This window comes from Urtica dioica, chromosome 10 (genome assembly GCF_054948205.1).
Source record: "Urtica dioica subsp. dioica isolate 48M chromosome 10, U.dioica_male_clone48M_v1_H2, whole genome shotgun sequence".
Taxonomy (NCBI): Eukaryota; Viridiplantae; Streptophyta; class Magnoliopsida; order Rosales; family Urticaceae; genus Urtica; species Urtica dioica.
The window spans coordinates 23,272,403-23,292,210 of NC_142765.1; the positions used below are offsets into that span (position 1 = coordinate 23,272,403).

The 19,808-nt window shown below is 31.3% G+C and overlaps 2 protein-coding genes and 1 long non-coding RNA gene across 4 annotated transcripts; all 3 read right to left on the reverse strand.

Moving 5' to 3' along the window:
- Nucleotides 1–679: 679 nt before the first annotated feature.
- On the reverse strand, nt 680–9,211 carry AGL8 (AGAMOUS-like 8). 2 transcript variants are annotated; one of them, XM_089628777.1, is made up of 8 exons: nt 8,837–9,211; nt 3,868–3,946; nt 3,108–3,172; nt 2,908–3,007; nt 2,164–2,205; nt 2,044–2,085; nt 1,849–1,958; nt 680–991 (listed from the first exon to the last, which is right to left on the reverse strand). In XM_089628777.1, exons 1-8 carry the CDS (start codon nt 9,019–9,021, stop codon nt 871–873), a joined length of 744 nt encoding a protein of 247 aa, XP_089484903.1. In that variant the 5' UTR covers nt 9,022–9,211; the 3' UTR covers nt 680–870. The 2 variants fall into 2 exon arrangements, with proteins under 2 accessions (XP_089484903.1, XP_089484902.1); XM_089628776.1 differs by having other exon boundaries at nt 680–994; nt 8,837–9,208.
- A 2,589-nt stretch (nt 9,212–11,800) lies between these two features.
- Nucleotides 11,801–12,995, reverse strand: LOC149384184 (uncharacterized). The gene is made up of 2 exons (XR_016301851.1): nt 12,806–12,995; nt 11,801–11,999 (listed from the first exon to the last, which is right to left on the reverse strand). It is a non-coding gene; the product is annotated as an uncharacterized LOC149384184 (long non-coding RNA).
- Nucleotides 12,996–14,122: 1,127 nt separating this feature from the next.
- Nucleotides 14,123–19,079, reverse strand: LOC149384185 (cytochrome P450 CYP736A12-like). Its single transcript, XM_089628778.1, has 3 exons — nt 18,776–19,079; nt 17,420–17,794; nt 14,123–15,004 (listed from the first exon to the last, which is right to left on the reverse strand). Exons 1-3 carry the CDS (start codon nt 19,070–19,072, stop codon nt 14,156–14,158), a joined length of 1,521 nt encoding a protein of 506 aa, XP_089484904.1. The 5' UTR covers nt 19,073–19,079; the 3' UTR covers nt 14,123–14,155.
- Between the last annotated feature and the right edge of the window lie 729 nt (nt 19,080–19,808).

A 19,808-nucleotide genomic window follows, 5' to 3' on the forward strand; every position in this document is an offset into this window, starting at 1 on the left:
GCCGAGGGAAAACCCTCCGCGTCCCTCTAGATTCACATTTTCTTATGGTTAGGTGAAGGTGCAAGGATTTGAAGACCCGGCGAAGAACACGAAGAACGTGGAAGATCCAAAGACCCGGGACTCGAAGATCCGAAGACCCGGACACTTGAATATCCGAAGAACACGATGAACACGAAGAACACAAACACGTGAAAAACACGGAGAACGTGGAAGATTTAAAGGGTTGAAGACTCAAAGAAACAAAGACTCGAGAACTCAATAAAGGAACGTGAAGAACACGGTGAACGCGGAAGATCCAACGACCCGGAAACTCAAGGACCCGGAGACCCAAAGATCCGAAGAACAGGAACACGACGAGAAGATAAGAACTTCATCAAATCCAACCTACGTGCGGTCATAGGGTCCGGCCCTAGATCGAACCACGGACGGTTCTTAATGCTAATCCAAAAACGCGATTAACAATAATAATAAATAAATAAATTGTTGCGGGCTAGTCAATTCCTTAAGTCCTCTCTAAATAAAATTATTAAACAGATTCTAATTTTTTGATCCATGTAGTACTTAAATATATATGCTTTATTTAAAAAAATTTACTTCGATAGAAATTTTTTATTACTAAAAAACGTTGTATAGATGGATCTGAAGTCGCTTGTTCCAGTACACGAGATTTAATGTCTGACCCACTGGGAAATAGAAACAAAAAACAAAAACCAAAAAACAAAAATACATATATACTATATATACACGTAGCGTTTAACGTCATCAGATGTACGTCTGTGTATATATATGTGAACACATGTGTGAAACACATACATACACATATACATACATAAATACATGCATACTTGATTATACGTGTTCTCTCTGGTTCTACGTTGATATGTTGCTTAGCATCCAAAGTGGAAGGAGTGATGTGTTGGCATTACTTTGGGGTGGAGTGGATTCTTTGTCTTCTTCCATCATTCCACCATCACTTTCTTGGTATGTCACGCTACTGCAAAAACATTTCTCTACAAATTAGCATACCCATCCTTGGTTTATACCAATGTCAGAAGAGATCATATTATCAGATTTGTAAAACATCAAATATCTATGAAATCCAGAGTTTCTGTACTGAATTTTACTTGCTTTTTTAGAGCCGTTATGTTAATAAAACTTCAATTTACTATATTAATTATATAAGTTTGACTATGTACAAATTTATACCTTTCTTCTTACAGGTGGAAAATTTATCATCTTTTAATTTAATGCCCCTTATACTAAATCAGGTAATCTTGATCAATAGTATCACATGAGTTTGAACTACTATAATATATCATGTAATTTTGATCAATAGTGCCACTTTAAAAAAAAAAAAAAAAAAAAAAACAAATCTATACCCCCTCAACTTAATTTTTCTTAGTTTTATTGCATCAAGAAGCATAAAAGCTATGACTAAACCACTTTTGTTTTGGAAAAAAAAATGATTTAATTATCCAGGACTCGATGATATTCATTAAATGCTGTAGTTTAGTTATGAAGTTCTTAATAGTTTAAAAAAAAAAAGGGGGTAAAATCTCATAAATAACGCATTTAAAGATGGTAAATCCCTAAATATCTTAGTATTTTAAGTTCTATAAAGCAAACAATAACGTTGGAACTACATAACACTAGATCACGAGTATTATTCTAAGTAAATGGCCCATTAAGCTTTGTAAACAGTCAATTTTTTTCCTTAAATTAGTGATGTTATCAAATTTTAAAAAATGTGCAAACACAGTGTCAATTGTAAGTATTACAAAAACTTAAAATTTCGAAATTTTTTTCTAATTAGTAAATTTATTTATCCTGTTCGAAATCAAAACTTACCTGACATTCAAAGGCTGCACTGATCGCGAGAAATGGGAGCACTCGTCTAGATCGAGACAATGGTGCTTTGTTGGCGCCTCTTCGGCCATCTCTTTTTCTTTCTCTTTGATCTGAAATTCAGAGTCCATCCATACTGATTTGAGATCTCTAGAGAATACCGATAGGCCATTAGTTATTCCAAGTTAAATATAGTACCTTTTTTGTGAGCAAGTTATTCTGCTCTTGCAAAGCCTTGTCCTATCATTAAAAAGACGGGCAAGCGATAAATGATTGTTATTCCTAAGATGAATCGAGTATTGAGAGTGTCAATCTTACCTTTTTCTGTAGCTCAGAAATGGATTCATACATGACATGATTCTGCAACATAATGAATCAGTTACGAATCAATGCCTTTTCGGTTATAAGCTAATCGAAATAGTGAAATTTTGGAAAATATATGTAATGGTGCACAAAATCCAGTTTTTAAAGGTATGTGTCATAAATTCGGAAAATATGTGCATTTTAACTAAAAAGCTATTCCCTCAAATTGACCGCGGTGTTATCGACTGCAATTGACCGCAGTCAACCATAAAACATTGCAGTTAATTAATAAGTTTCAAGGTTTAATTTTTTTTGTGGGATTTCCCATTTGTCACTAATTTTATAATTTTTTCGCACTTTCCACCAAATGACTAATTTTTCCCAAAATGTCACCGAGATGTCAACATTGTTGACATCTTTGTCAACAATGTTGACATCTCATAGTGAAGTGCAAAAATAGATGTCAACATTGTTGACATAGATGGTGACATTTTGGGAAAAATTAGTCTTTTGGTGGAAAGTGGGAAAAAATTATAAAATTGGTGGCAAATGAGACAATTTCTCATTTTTTTTTTAAACTATACTTACATATATTTTAAATTTATATCATTTACCATGTAGAAATAAAATTTTCATTCCTTCAACACATAAAAAAACGAAATTACTAAGAGACGAAAAATGCACGTTCAAATTTGTACCATTGACCAAGTACACAGAGATGAAAAATTCATGTTTTTTGCTTCTTCTTTTTTGGCTAACCTTTTTTGTCCTCACGCGTTTGAGAGCAGATTCAATCTGGTGCTCTAGATTCTGAAGCTCCTTAATACCCAAGGATTCAACTTCTTCTCCCATCATATGCCTGAAACAGATTAACGTAAAATGATACGCCAATCTCTCAGTTCGGGTATTTTTTTTTATATGTATGTGAAAATTATGATTAACGTTCAAGATGAGATTACTTCTGAGTTTTCTGTAAGACCTCAATCCTAGCGTGGAGCTTTGCTTGTTCAAGCGACCAGTTTCCCTAAACCACAAGAAACAATATTTAGTAACAAATGTTTTCTTGGAGTACAAGAAACTTCTTATGGAACAGAGAGAGCGAAAAAACCAATTTGGGATAATAATTGGACTACAATTGAACCTTTTACTCCTAATGTTTACCGATTTTAATATTTTTAGCTTAAAACTATTTGATTTTTTCGTGTATGCCGCTGAATAATATTTCTTTTCCTTGCAACAAAATTTGGAATAATATTATCTTTATCAAAATTTCCCACTCTGACTGCAGATCCTAACCCCACCACTAAGTACAAGCAAATTAATATCACTAAATCAACAAGAATGGTTTGGTATCACGGTTTCATTTCAGCACATGACATTATTACGTAGTTTCATGTACATGCCTCTTCAAAATGGTTGCTATTTCAGCTTAATTATCTCTAACTAGTTTTTATTATGTTTTACCCAGGTGCTTATTTGAGTCTTTAGGTGTAATAAGTTACCCATTTTATTTCCAATTAATTTAAAAATGAATCTCCGTTTAACATGATTTAATATGGGTAAAATATAAGGTAAGGGAACAAAAATAACCGCTATTTTAGGAGTATTTAGCGATTACATATCAAAATTGGTTTTGAGAGGAAAACGATATCAAGACTACTTTATTATTACTATCATTAAATGTAAGGCTTTTTTTGGGGAGAGTAGAATATGACTTACAGTTAGTTCAGTCTCAGTTGTAGAGACTTTCTTTTCTGCAAAAGAATATCGCTCATACCGTTCCAGTATTTTCTCCATGCTGTCATAAAGATAAACTTATATACAGTCTTGGTAACTCTTAACTGAGATTGAAAATAATAATACACTACAATAAAACCAATTTCTGAATTTCCCAGGTCTAATTATTCTAGAGCTCAAAATTGAACCCTGATCCTCTGACCTCTTCTAGTGTCTCTTTTGGTGTTCCTCTAATTAAAATAAGTCATGTCATCATTTTACTTAATTATTAATTTATTATTTATTTAAAAATACATTAAAATAATTAAATTAGCTTATTTTGATTGAAAGTAGACCATAGTAAACATCAAAAGTAGACCGAGGATCTGGATTCTTCAAAATTCCTTTCCTATAGGGAAATTTATAAATTCAATCATAACCATCCTTTAGCTTAACTATAATTCATTCAACTCTTGACATTAATTGAAGTTACTATGGTTAACGAAGCATCATAGAAAATGTATATATCATAACACTGAAAAAGCTCTCTGGGCAAATGGACAATAATTCAAAAGAAAATGTTTACTGTTAGAAATCAAAGTCTTTATTTTGGTGTAGTATTTCTGAGTAGGATTTCTTACGAGCTTTTTGTTAAACAAAATATTATTCTTTTATCTTTGCGTTGCCTTAGACTCTACGTTTCGTTTGTTTTATTTTTAGTAAGTTTTACTTAGTTATATCTACAAGAATTTGTATAAAGAAACTTTTTCTGTTTTGGGTCTTGATACTTTAATTATTTGTTTCTCATACCTTAAGTTAGTTTGAAATCTTAGTTATCATTTTTCTATTAAAATGAATAATCAGTTTGAAATTAGGACTAACGTTCACTCTTTAAGGCAAGCAGCTATGTGTCCATTAAACACTGCTATTTATCTGCTTGAAATTTAGTTTGGTTCAAAATTTGTGAAATGAGGCACCATGTGTTTTGGAAAAATTATATTATATATTTTGTTCGAAAAAATGTTCTAATATATTACACGCCAAGAGACATTCCAAGTTTTCAGGATCAAAAACAAAAACAAAAAAGTATGATTTACCCAATAAACAAGATTAAATAGCTTTTGGCATCATTTAAGTAAAAGCTATTTTTGATTTGGTCATTCAAACATACATTGAGGTTTGTGTGTTCCGTTAATTTTTAACACTTAGGAGGGCGGAAAATTAAGAAGGGATAATTTCAAGATTATGACAATTTAAAGACTCTGTTGAACAAAATTCTTTAGTTGATTCTAATTTTAAAATTATGTTCAAGTTTGTCAGTAAACACAGTTATTTATTGACAAGTTTGTCAATAAATTAAATAATAATAATTAGAAACGATTAATGAATTTTGGTCAAATTTTTTTAAATGTCATAGTTTCCCAATTAAGAATGATTTGTGGAGTCTAAGACCCGAGTACTTTGCGACCCCTTAGTCATGTGTTAAAAATCATTTAGAGTTACGAGTTCTTGTGTTCAAAACTTTAAATTTCTTTAATGCAAATAATCTGTTCTTTTACATAATAGTAGAATATGAAGTATAATATTGATTTCCATATCACTAGTACACAAACAGCATTGGAGGTTGCATGTTTAAGCCGCTTCTTTTTTTATAAATGACATCACAAAGATTTTTACAAATAAATAATCGATTATATAATAAAAGAACCAATTAGGATGAGTAATGGTCGAACCTAGAAATTCAAGTGATGCGTGACCGACGATAAATATTTTATAATAAAGAGCTTCTATATTCTATATCACCCACATTATTTATGGTAGAATTCATGGTAAATAGTTTAGGATTTTATAGAGGTGCCATCTAAAAATGAAGTTAAAATACTTTTTTTCTTTCAAAAAATGATTTAAAATACTTATACAATTTTTAAAAATATAACAAAAAAATTAATTAGACAGTTTTGAAAACTATAACAAACTTCTAATTAAATTATTAAATTAATCTTTTAAAGTAATTCTCATAGTATAAATTAGTCCCATAAACAAATTCCTAAATAAATATATAAATAATCTCAAACACTAAATTAATTTATAAATCATATCTAAACTAATTCCTAAATATATCCCTACAAAATATTATATTCAAGCATAAATGTAAATTCATTGTGTTTCCTGACATATATAATACCCACCAAAATGCATCATAATGTAATGTAATGTAATATCACCTAGGCATGTACATCGGGTTGGATTATTCGGGTTCATACATTTCATGAATCCAACCCGAAATTTTCAGTTGTCATTTTTATAACCCAATTCAAACCATTGATGGTACCGAAACCAAATCAACCTGAACCAATAATAATTGGGTTGGTTTAGTTTGATTTATTTGGGGTAACTTAAATCGGTTTGTCCAGATTGATTTATCACAATAAAGATACAAAATTGAATTGTTGAATCAAATTCAACAAAAACCAAATATTAAGAATAAATAAACCACGTGTCATCTAAAATTTCATACTCCGTAAAAAAATCTATATCTCATGAAAAATCCATAAAGTAATAATAATAAATAAATAAAGAGTTGTAGAAGTTAATATAAATAGGTTTTATGATTATGATCATCCCGAATCTACTTGTATTATTTATATTGTCAACTTTTGTGAACAAAAAGATACACCTACAAAATATTTTTTTACATTTAAAAATGAAATTATATTTTCATTATGAAATCATGTAGCATATATGGTATATTTTTTATTTTACCCTTGATAACATTTTTCATTTTGCATGAGAAAAAATTCTTAACCTAACAATAGTTCAACCCAATCTCATGACTATCAAAAATCAAATCAATCCGAAACATTTGCGGTTTGGGTTGGCCACAACCCAACCGTTTTCGGATTTTAATGGGGTGCATTAGAAAGAGCGGGGTGCATTAGAAAGAGCAATTTGATTTAGATGATCGGGTTGTTTGGTTTGACAGGTCTAGTAGAAACCAAAAGTGTGTAAAATTAGTAGGTTAATTACAAGTTGAAATGATGTTTCAATATAAAGACTCATGAAGCACGATGAGGAATCGAGAAAAAGAAAGGAAAAAACTACCGACGTAATTAAGCCAAAAAACTAAAAGAGAATGTTTTTTTAATAGGATTTAAAGCTTAAATGACTAAAACTCGCACTAAAATACTCCACTTAATGCCTTTTAATATATATATATATATATATATATATATATATATATATTGTGAATGAGCTGAGAGTAAATGATCAATTTAACTTTTGATAAACCAATAAAACATTAAATTATGTACTTGGGCAATGTTCATTAAAAAAAATGGTTTAAAATGGAAAGTTAACTGCGGTTGATGTATAGGTCTAGAGAATAAACCTATCACTACTCAACATATGTTTTATCTTTTCCTATTAATGCTACTTAACATTAAGCCTTACAAAAATAAAATTTTACCCAACTTTATCTTTGATCCTAATTCATTTACTATTTATTCTGCCGCGGTCCGTCTGTCCAAATAGGCATTGTAAGAACTGATTCCTTGTAACGAGTTACGACGAATCAGGTATTTCATATTCCATATTAATAAGAGATTCGAAGTTTAATATTAACATAACTGTAAACTATTTAGCGCCTAATGGCTCTATTTTTTTTTATTATTTTTTTTTGAGCTAGCCACCCCTGTGACTGATGCAAGCTCAACTTAATGTTACCGATGATACAATTCAAACTAATTTTATATTATATAAAGCACTCAATAAAGCAAACCAGAATTTATTATTATAATATTGTTTTGACCGGGCTATATTTGCGATTACAATTTGACTATTGGCTCTACTTTAAATAAATATAGAACCAACATATTCCATTTTATAATTAATTTTAAGTTGCCTAAGTTAATCCGGACACCAATCTCAATTAGAAAACAGTAAATTATTTGCTTTCGCAAGCAACATAAGCTCCTCCCAATTTTAAAATAATAATATTATTATTATTATTATCACTTTTAAAATATATAGTATTTAGTAGTCTTATATATGTGTTAATAAAATAAAAGTACAATAATATTATTTTCCTAAGATGCATGAATAATTTTGAAACTCCATTTGATCAACATGATCAACATAGTCTTTATCGACAACTAATATGTGAGACATAGGGAAAAGAAAAAGAAAAAAAAAAAAAAGTGCGAACAAAATCAAACAAGTAACAAATACAAAAATATGTAGCTAACAATATAACTTTATTTATAATTAATCATTAATTATTTATATACAGTTACAAAATAGTTATCTAATATAAAACTGAATCAAGTATCCACTAGTTTTAACTTAAAAGTACTAGGGCGATATAAGTTAGCACGATATAGTTCTTCCTATACAAAGTACTGTCAAATGTCGTTCCGTAACAGAAGAGAGTTGTTAGGTATGTTTATTACTGTATGAATATTTATCGGGTTTTAAGAAAAATGATAACGAATTAGGAATCAAACGAATGTAGTCTGTACCTTTACGTCAGCCAAACCAAACCTCAAATCATCTTGTTCAATATTATAATAATATTTATTTTGCTGAAAGTGAAAAAAAAAACTGTTTGTTGAGAAAAATTCTCGAGACAAATAATAATAGTAAACAGTAGCCTCTAGAATTAAAGCGAGTGAAGTAATTGCAAAATACTCCGAAGTTCACGAATCACAAGTGTTAACGTCCACAAAACAGTAATAATAACTTTTTAAATCTATTACTATTCCCTAAATAATAATAAAGAAAATGTCGCATGATATGAATTCCACAGAGAAAGCACAAATACAAGCAATGGCGTGAGTTAACAAACTCGGAATCCGAAAAGCCCTAAGGTAATCCCCAGAGAAAGCGACCGCAATAATTAAACACATGAATAATGATAAATCGAAATCCAATTCAGAGAGAGAGAGACGAGGAAATTAATGGCGGCGAAGCGTACCAGGAATTGGAGGCGTAGTCAATGACCTTGCCTTTGGGAGAGAAGACGATGAGAGCGACCTCGGCGTCGCAGAGAACGGAGATCTCGTGAGCTTTCTTCAAAAGTCCGGCTCGGCGCTTCGAGAAAGTCACTTGTCTGTTGATCTTGTTCTCGATCCTCTTCAGCTGAACACATCCTCTTCCCATTTTCTCTCGCCGGAAATAGAAATATATCCTCGGTCTCTTTCCTCTTTCGGACTCTATCGCAGGAAGAGAAATAAGGAAAAAATAAAATAAAGTGGAAGTAGTAGTACAATCTCTATCTATCTCTTGTTTTTGTGCCTTATTTTTTTCGTTTTTTTTTTTTTTTTTGCCTATTTTCTTGTGTTTTGGTGAATAGATTAATATTTATAGAAAAGTCGAAAAACCGAAAACCGCTGGGGGACCAGATCGGCGGTTTTGGAAAACCACGGTTGTTTCGTCAGAACGTTGTCGAATTTTGATTGGTGGAGCGTACAATGACGAACCAGTTTTTGTCTGTGCTCTCACTCCCCCACTAGACTTTCTATCTGCCCTTTATAACATTTTTAGCTCTTTTCTATAAAAAATTAAAATTAACATTTTTAGTTATTTTTCTTTCTTCTTTGTGAAAATTTCTTTTTTTAGCCTTTTTTGTACTTTATAGTATAAATAGCATATTTAAAGATTTTATTACGAAAATAACTTTTTGAAGTTCTAAACGGTTACATTTCTTGATTTCTTTGATGTCTAGAATTTTGTTTAAAAAACTTGTTTACTATATTTAAAAGTGTTATTTTTGTAATTTCCCTTTTTTGTGTTTTTAGTATTTCATAATCGCACGGGCTTTTTCCAAAAATTCGGTTTGTATTTTACGATTTCTTTTTAAAATTTTGGAAAAGACTTGTATGGTAAAGAGATCATTTTCTCCACTTGGATTACGAATTATAGGGTAAGATTAAAATGGCCCACATAAAAATATGATATGGCTTAAAGTTGCATACAGTAAGGCCATCTATACTCCTATAGTTGATAAAGTCGAAATTACTCCAATAACTTATTTGAAAACTTAATCCCTTAAATATATCATTTGATGTTTTTATCTATAATTTAAAAGTATTATTTTATGTTAACAATATTAATTTTATTTGACTTATTGTCCTACTATTCATAGTTCCTTAAGCCTTTTCCCTCTTTTTTCTCTGTTCACAATTTTATATAGAATGAGAGAATAATCGTATAAAAAAATAAAATATTTTTAAAGGTTTGATCTATATTCAAACTATATATTGGATTTTTTCGTAATTTAAATTAAGTAATTTAGTAAACTTGATATTTATTTAGGATCAGAAATGCTTGAATACCCTTGAAGAACCTATAATTTATGCCTAACATATTGAAAATTATTCGAGCCGCTTCATTTCATAATCTTTTTTCATGATTATCTTGTTCTCATTTTTATTATGAGAATACTTTTTTTTTAACAGTTTTATTAGACTTATTGTGTTACTTTTTATAGTTTTATTTAAATTTATATTAGTTGTTCACAATTTCATTACAAATATTAGCAAAATTATTTGAAAATAAAGTATTTTATGAAATATTTTAAAATTTAAGGTACTCAGAGTATCACCATCTTCAAATGTTATATTTTTAAAATTTCTCCCAACACATTATAAAAAGAACGCGAGCTAAAGAATACGAACGAAAAAAATGAAGATTAACTACTTACTTGACACTTGGCAGAATAATAACAACGTCTTGTTTCTTCTTTTCTACTCCAATTATTTCTTGTTGTGTAGCGGCGAGAAATAGCTCATTTCCTTCAACATTTTTATAGTTTTATTTAAATTTTTATTAGTTGTTCACAATTTCATTACAAATATTAGCAAAATTATTTGAAAATAAAGTATTTTATGAAATATTTTAAAATTTAAGGTACTCAGAGTATCACCATCTTCAAATGTTATATTTTTAAAATTTCTCCCAACACATTATAAAAAGAACGCGAGCTAAAGAATACGAACGAAAAAAATGAAGATTAACAACTTACTTGACACTTGGCAGAATAATAACGTCTTGTTTCTTCTTTTCTACTCCAATTATTTCTTGTTGTGTAGCGGCGAGAAATAGCTCATTTCCTTCAACATTGACATTGCGGTCTTCAATGTATTTCCAAACAACCTTCAATTTATTTTTGAGAAATCGCCTAATTTGCCACTAATTTCATAATATTTTCCCATTTTCCACAAAAATGCTAATTATTCTCAAAATGCCATCATTTATGTCAACAATGTTGACATCTATGTTTGTCATTCACTATTAGATGTCAACATTGTTGACATAAAGGTGGCATTTTGGGAAAAATTAGCCTTTTTGTGAAAAGTGGGAAAATGTTATGAAATTGGTGGCAGATTAAGCAATTTCTCTTTATTTTTTCTAATTAGATAAAAGATACAAAATTAAAACAAATAAATAAATGATTTTAACATCAATTTCTTCATAAATAATTTTTTAGTACTTCTACTCTCGTAGTCAAACCTATACAAAAGAATAAACATGCAAGTTTTTATGGTATTTGGGTAATCGTCTCTTGAAACTTAACAAATGTGTCATATCCCCAGCTTTCAACCCCGATGCTTAAGCATAGAGCGGTGATGAGCGTCGCGTGGCCTAACGTATGTCTTCCCTTTTCGTATTTTATATCCAATATGCTCTCATAGATGAACTTACCGATATCAAAGGTAAGTCCATTGATGATTGCGTACATGAGACCGATGAACTCGACGTCAAGGTCTGTGAAGTGGGAAATCGGGTAAATCCATTGAAGTTGCTCTTTAAGGAGCTTGTACGTTTTGCCTAGTGTCATCATCCATTTCATTCCCGGGAAGTGCCACTGATTGAGCCACTACTGCGTTGTAGATGTTGCTATTGAGAAACTCATCATATTGATCTTCGCTTTCAAGGATGTTAGAGAAACTCAAGTGTCATGTTGACATTACCATCATGCTCGGGTTTTACACGAAATTTCTCTCATTTGTGACTTTCCACAATCGCTTTGAAAGCTTCACCTATGGGACCGAATGCTTCAGCCACTTCCATCCCCGCTCTATATAAGATCGGCTCGGGCCTATGGTTGGCGACTCGCTTCTTCCTCGGAGGCATACCTAATCATATGAAATCACATTTAAAAACCGAAAATCCAAATTACAAATATATTCAATTTTATCTATTCAACAAATTTAATGTCAAATAAGCACATCTTTACACAATAATCCCTACTATAGAACAAAATAATCATCACATACAATCTAATTACATATATCTCTACACGATTATACAAGACAGAAAAAAATAGAATGCAACGTGGATAGTTTCACATGTAGGTTGGTCTTCCTGGGTTGATATTTTTACTCATTCTCTAAACGTCATAAAATATTCAAAGTAACTGTTTAATCTACACACACTGAAACAAACTAGTTTTTACTTATAATTGGCCGTACACTTCCTCTCTACAATTCCAACTCCAATTCCACTTCAAACAATTCAGTTCACATCAAACATACCAATTGCAATTCAATTCACGAAATGCACATTCAATTCCAATATAAAATTCAGCTAGAAAATTCCACAAAACATCCTAATTCCAATCCCAATTCCAATTCAAAATGTACACTCAATTCCAATTCACACAAAAAAAGAAGACAAAATGTGTAAAGATCGGATTGAGACAAAAGTGTAAACAACGGATTTTCTATAAATAAATAAAAAAAAATTTGAAGTGAAGCATGATTGAGAGATAAGACTGAAGAACGATTTAAATTAAAATTAATTCAAGGGATAAAGGAGCAAGCCTGGTCGAGAAAATAGGGGGCAAACTTGGAAAATGCAAACATGACCATAGACAAAATCGGTAAGAGAGAGAGAGAGAGAGAGAGAGAGAGAGAGAGAGAGAGAGAGAGAGAGAGCAAACCTGAAAATCGAGGTCTTTCGTCTAGGTCGGTGGTGAGACGTCGTGCACGGATGACGATTACAAAGGAATCGAAGGTGAAGAAGAAGAAAAATGGAGGACGAAGGTGAAGAAGAAGAGGTCGAAGCAACTATAGATTTAGGGAAAATGAAAACTAAGTGAAATCTAAACCGAGCTTTTATATATACGTCTCTTTGCATGATATTTAATTGAGAAATTGTCTGTTTGCTACTAATTTTATAATTTTTTCCCACTTTCCACCAAAACACTAATTTTTCTCAAAATACCACCATCTATGTCAACAATGTTGACATCTATTTTTCCACTTCACTATGAACTATGAGATGTCAACATTGTTGACATAGATGTCAACAATGTTGACATCTCAGGTGGCACTTTGGGAAAAATTAGTCTTTTGGTGGAAAGTGGGAAAAAATTATAAAATTGATGACAAATGGGGCAATTTCTCTATTTAATTTTACTCTTATGCGAAAAAAAGACTCTCGCCGAGGCATGAATCATTTCCGCTGCGGCCCGGCCTAAAAATGTAGGGTTATCCTTATTTTTTTTTTACCACATTGATTTCACGAAACTTAATTTTACCGTCGTACAAAACATGACTAGCTGCGGCGTGGTTTATTCTCGCCACGGCTTGGGTCACAGAAGCTTGTACAACAGCTACTAATTGTCGTGCAATATGAAACTTTGTCTGAAAATTTAATAAGTGTCCTGCAAGATGTAAATTTTTAATACTGCACGACACAAAAAAAACTGTCGTGCAAGGTGAAAGAAGACCTCCGCGCCGTGGTGACACGACCACAAAACTTTAATTTTAAGAATACTACATTTTTGTCTAAAACTGGAGTCTGTTGTTAAAGTAGTATACGATCATCAAATTTATGGGGTATATTAGACTTCATTCAAATTTAAAACTTAATGATTAGCTTTATATCCACTATAGTCAATATAATAATCTAGTAACCAAGTATTTGTTGTAATTAGCCAATTCTCTACCTAATTTTAAGAATATAGCCTAAGTTTCATTGTATTAGGTAAATAGCCCATATATTTTTCCAGGTACAATAATACCCTTGTGGAGAAGAGTTAATTTAATTTAATCTTTTAGTTAATTTAATTTACTCTTATTTTAATTTAATTTACTATTTAGTTAATTTAATTTTAATATGTCGTTCAGGGAGGGAACCCAGTATGTAGTAAATCTATTAGTGAAACTGCGAATGCCAAAATAAATAATTCAGGGAGGGAACCCAATTTAAAACAAAGAAGAATGTTTAAGAGTCTACAATTTTCCAACGGGTACATGTGTCACTCACTAGTGCAACAAATTTATTTTTAAAATTCATACAATTTACTTGAAAGACGACAAGTAGGGTTGGCAAGCAATGGACAGGATCTTCCCATTGATAGACCGAACTTCTCAACCATGTTCAAATCGTCACGTTTCACGCCGTTGGGGAGATTCCAGTTGAAACAGTGCAGCAACTGAGCTAAACAAACTCGAACTATAATCAACCCCAATTGCATGCCAGGACACCCTCGACGACCCGACCCAAATGGAAGAAGTTCGAAGTCATGACCACGGAGATCGATGTTCTTGTCCATAAACCGTTCAGGGTAAAAATCTTCTACGTTCTCCGACCACACACTTGGATCTCTTCCTATCGCCCAAGTGTTCACTATAATTCTCGACTTCTTGGGGATGAAATAACCATTGATATTTATGTCTTCCCTTGACTCCCGAGGAAGTAGAAACGGTGCAACTGGGTGTAACCTATAGCTCTCCTTCACCACCATATCCAAGTAATCTAGTTTGCTCAAGTCGTTTTCTTCCACCATCCGATCCAACCCTACCACACTCTTTATCTCTTCTTGAAGCCTTTTCATTACTCTCGGGTTTCTTAGGAGTTCGGAGAAAACCCATTCAATGGACTTGGCTGAAGTGTCGAAAGCAGCTATGATCATGTCTAGTATAATTGCTTTGCAATTCGTACGGTCGATTGTACATGGATGCTCATCTTGAGGATTTATTGGTTTATCCATCACCGAGAGCAACACATCCACGAAATCTGTATGAGTTTGGTTGTATGATTTCTCATTGGCAAGTGTCTCGTGATCCACGAATATCTTCTCTAGCATTACATCGACAGATGTGCTAACTTTCTTCATAACCTTCGTTAGCCCCTTTTCATATAAAGAAAATTGAATAGTTATATTATATGCATTCTGAATTCATAAAAACATATAATGAAGGTATAATGCCTGGATATATATTAGGCTAGCCTTGGAAGTATGGTTATAATAACTAGTTATTCTTATTTAATTAAGGATGCTCATTATTTGTTATTTAGTGTTTGAATTAAATTACATTAAAATTAATGTAGTACACACATTCATTAATAACTTGTCGCAAATGGTCGAAACCGTGATTTTTTTTTTCCTTATAAATGAAATATTTTTTGAAGATTTATTTTCAAAATCAACTAGAAATTTTCATAAGTTTTCCAATACAAATTCAATTTTCAAAATTAGACAAGGGAGCAAAGAATTATGACTAAAGTGATCTAGGCGTTCCTCTCTCTTCCACAAATATGTAAACATGACTAAGTTTTTGTGGTATTTGCATCTTATGTCACAAATTGGCAATCCAATTGCAAATAAGTCACCCACACAAATTTTAGAAAGTTTTAGAGGAAGATGAAGTGATTTTTAATGAGGTATTGTAAAAATTCAGAAGACATGAAGTAACTAATAAAAAAATTAAATGATGAGAATGAGTAATTTGAAATTTGCACATGTGACACGAATGTAAATATGTGACACAAATGCAATTTTGATAACTTTGTGACACAAATGCAAAAATTCGACGAATTTGTGACATTGACGCAAATTTCCCTTTTCCCTTATTAGCATTTGGGCCCTTGTTATTTAAAGCCCAAACTGTAGAAACTGGAGTTCGAAAGGTAAGATCTAGAAACATGTTCAAGAGATTATTTAGAATCATTTCTACGCAAGTTCCTACTAGAATGGTGGGTTAATAATTATGAAAAAAAATTGAATAAAAGAATTAACTAAATCCATGAGGTGAGAATGTGATTGCCCAATCAAGATTATTATTTTATGAATGTCACTGGTATAAATTGATGTGATGTCTTGAGTATTTATATATCCAGCTAAAAATTAAGAAATTTTCTTTGGATGTTAAAAAAAATCCTCTTATCTATTCTGTTCCAAAACTTTTTAAAAAACACTCAACTTTCAAACTAAATCTAGCTGACAAAACTATGAACAAATTTAATGGTTAAAAAAGGAAAAAATATTTTGTTGGACAAAAGGTAATACTATATTTTAAGTCTTCAATCTCAGCTTATTATAATATATATTTGTGTGTGTATTATTTTTATAAAAAAGAGGATAAGTTTTTTTATTTTTTTTTATTTTTTTTTATTTTTTTTTTTATAATATAAGATATTGGTATAGTTATTATACACCACCTACCACAACTAAATCAATATGTTCTGCATGTAGCCGCGACTTAAAAAAAATGATTAAAAAATGAGACTTATTATAAAAAAATTTATAAAAAATACTACAACGCAGAGAGACTTTATCTTATGTTACGAGGAATAGAGTTTGAGCTCTTGTTGCCCTTCAAATTTGGGTATCGGTGTCCTTTTCTAGTCCACTCCTTTTTTTACCATATAAATTATTAAAAATATAAATTAAGTAAGCAAGTCTATAAAAACTAACTATATTTCTATAAATTACAGGGTGATGTAGCTAAATAGCTAATTTAAAGTTATGAATTTGCAAAATAACCAATATTTATCTTAATTTAGTGAAATAGCCAAAATGTACAGTAATTTGGTATCAAAAATTTTTTTGACCCCAAAATTAATTTTTTTTTAAGTGATAAATTGTTTATAATAATCGTAAAAAAAAATTTAATCTTGGATATCAAAAAAAATTTGAAATCGTAAATTTGGCTATTTTGCTGAAAAGTTGAAACTTTGGCTATTTTGCTAATCAATAAATTTCAAATGACTATTTTGTACATTTTTTTCTAAATTATATAACCGTATTCTTAATTCATTTGTATATTCTCAAATTTTTATATTCTCTACATTTTCATATCTTCAATTTCGGGAAATTTAAATTTTTTGTTATTTATATTTTTTTTTATATAAATAAGATAGTCCTCTCATTCATTTTTTCAATTAAGTTTTATGTATTTGTTTGATTTTAATGAATTTCAATGTTTTTTAATATACAATATATTTTATTTTCAATTATGGAATATTTAATTTTAATTGAAGTAACTTATGATTTTAGTATATGAATATATACATACATATATATATATATATACATTTTAAAATATTATTGAGATTAGGGCGAACAATTTTTAAAGTTGATCGCATTGGAGTGTGTTTTAAGTTGCTCTCATTAGTGATGTAGAAAAGATATTTAGTGAAGTATATACTTTATTTTTATGTCAAAAGAGTGAAATTGTTTTAATTAAAAGAATAAAATAATAACAAACGTAAAAAAAAAAAAAAAAAAAAAAAATAGTAAGTTAAGAAATGAAAGTTAACTAACCTGAAGATCAAAGGGCTTAAGATAAGGAACAAAATCAGCAATGTTAAAAGCACCAACCAAACTCAAAACCTCCTCTACAAGCTTCTTCATCTCACATATATCTCCAACATCAGCTAGCCCGAGAATCATTTTCGCCGAGATGTCCGCCACCAAATCCTTGACTCCCTTACTAAGGTCCACCGTCTGGTGGGCCCTCGCAGCCTCGGCGATCCGATAGACGAGTGAGCCGAGCTCTTCCTTCCTTAGAGCGCCAAAAGACTCGATCTTTGCAGCGGTGAAGAGGTTGAGTGTGCACAACTTTCTCATGTTGCGCCAGTACGGCCCGTACTCTTGGAAAGCCAAACCCTTTGTGCCATACGCGATCAGGTCAGACACCTGGATATATATACACGATACGGCCCGTGTCAAATAGAAAATAAAACTTCTCGGAAATACCATGTTATAATTAAAGCATTTCATATGAATATGCATGGAAAAACCTTTTGAAATAGCTTAATGACTACCCTGCGTTTAAACCATAGCCCAGCTGATTTAATAGATAAAAGTCCGATTTATACTCAATAGTAAAGCAATGACTCGTACTTCTTATATTAATTTTTTTTTCTTCTTAATTATTAGATATTTAAACTGAAATTTTAACATAAAAAATCTAAATAGATTTTCTCTTACTCTCCCAAATATAAAGCCGTTCATATGAATATTAAGAGATAACTTATTGAAATAGCTGAATGACCACTTCTGATAAAATTATAGCCTATTTAATATACAAAACAAACAAAAAAAAACAAAAAATCTAATTTATACCTACTTCTCTCATCATATGACGCTTATTTTTGTAGTATTAATTTACATAATTTTATTAATTATTAGATATTTAGACTAAAATTTAAACATAAAATATATAAATAAGACATGTCTAGTTCTCCCAATAAGTAATGGGAGAATCAATCATATAGCTCATTTAAACTCATGTGTCAAAATTTTAGCGGAATTATCTAACAAATTATAATAAAAAAAGCCGAAACTACATAATGACGCATGCATATTAACGTACGTATGAATTGGACTATTTCTCTAATTATATAAATAGTTCAGTTATAATTATAACGGGGTAGCCATTTGATTATTTGATATAGTTTCTCTTCCTAATCAGGCACAAAAGCCACATGGGAGTGATAGGGGGCTATAGCACCACCTCAAAAAAAACATTTGTACTTTTTGCCCAATTTTATTTTATTTTTACATTTTTTTACTCTCAAAATTTACAAATCAGCTCTCCTGAATTTTTTGTTGCAAATTAGTTTCCCCATAATCTAGATTCCTGGCTTCGTCCCTGTTCGTAATTATGTTCCTTACTTGGGACCTGGGGCGATTGGCGAAGGCGACATCGTGTTGTTTTAGTAAGAGGTGGGCGGTGAGGGGCGAGGAGGCCACGATGGCCGGGACTTGGCCCAGTCGGATGCTCATCAGCGGTCCGTGTTTTTGGGAAAGGGCGTGCAGGGCACGGTGCGGGAACGCCGTCAGCTGGTGGAGGTTTCCGATCACCGGAAGTGGCCACGGCCCGGGTGGAAGCCCCCGCCGGAGCTTGTGTTTGATCACGAGAGCCGCAAGGAGGAGCAGAGCAAGGATGACCGTTTGAATTATAGTACTCATTTCTGGAGATGATTATATGTTTTAGTCCGACTCTGACACTCAGTTGTATAGTGTATATATATACAGAGATAGTAGTAATTAATTTTGTAACGCTGAGTTTAGTAAACGTCGGTTTGAGTTTAATGCACGTTTTAGAGAGAGAGAGAGAGAGAACTGAATTATACTACTTACTATTGAACTCTTGAGAGAGCGCGCAAAAAACGTTGAGATGATCGACATCAATGATCGATCTTATCCTAAAATAGTGTAAATGGAAATTCTAAAGTTATGTCTGCTGACAAAAAAAAATGTGCAAAATGATTTTAGTACCAAACATTTCCCCTCCCATGTGTCCCACGATAAATGAGAAAGAATGATTTGATGACTTACACCTAATTTTTTAGGATATTTAATTCCTATTGTTTTTTGACAAAAAATTAGAAGAAGAAAAGTGTGGGGAGTAAGGTCCGGCCTTTAATGAAATAATCATTATAGGGCCGAAAAGCCCAATAACTAGAGAAGGTCCACGTAAGCGACTCAAGATAATCATACAACATCGTTGTCGTTTGTCGTTCTTCATCACACATATTTCGATGAAATTGGTATGTTTTAAGTGGCTTAATTAGTTGTAAATTTCTAAAATAAATGCGATAATAGAATTGAGAGAGAAAAAAAAAACTATACTTTAAAGGATACACGTTAGTTTAAGAAAAACATAATTTCTTTTTCATATGTTAGTTATCTTAACTAAATTTGT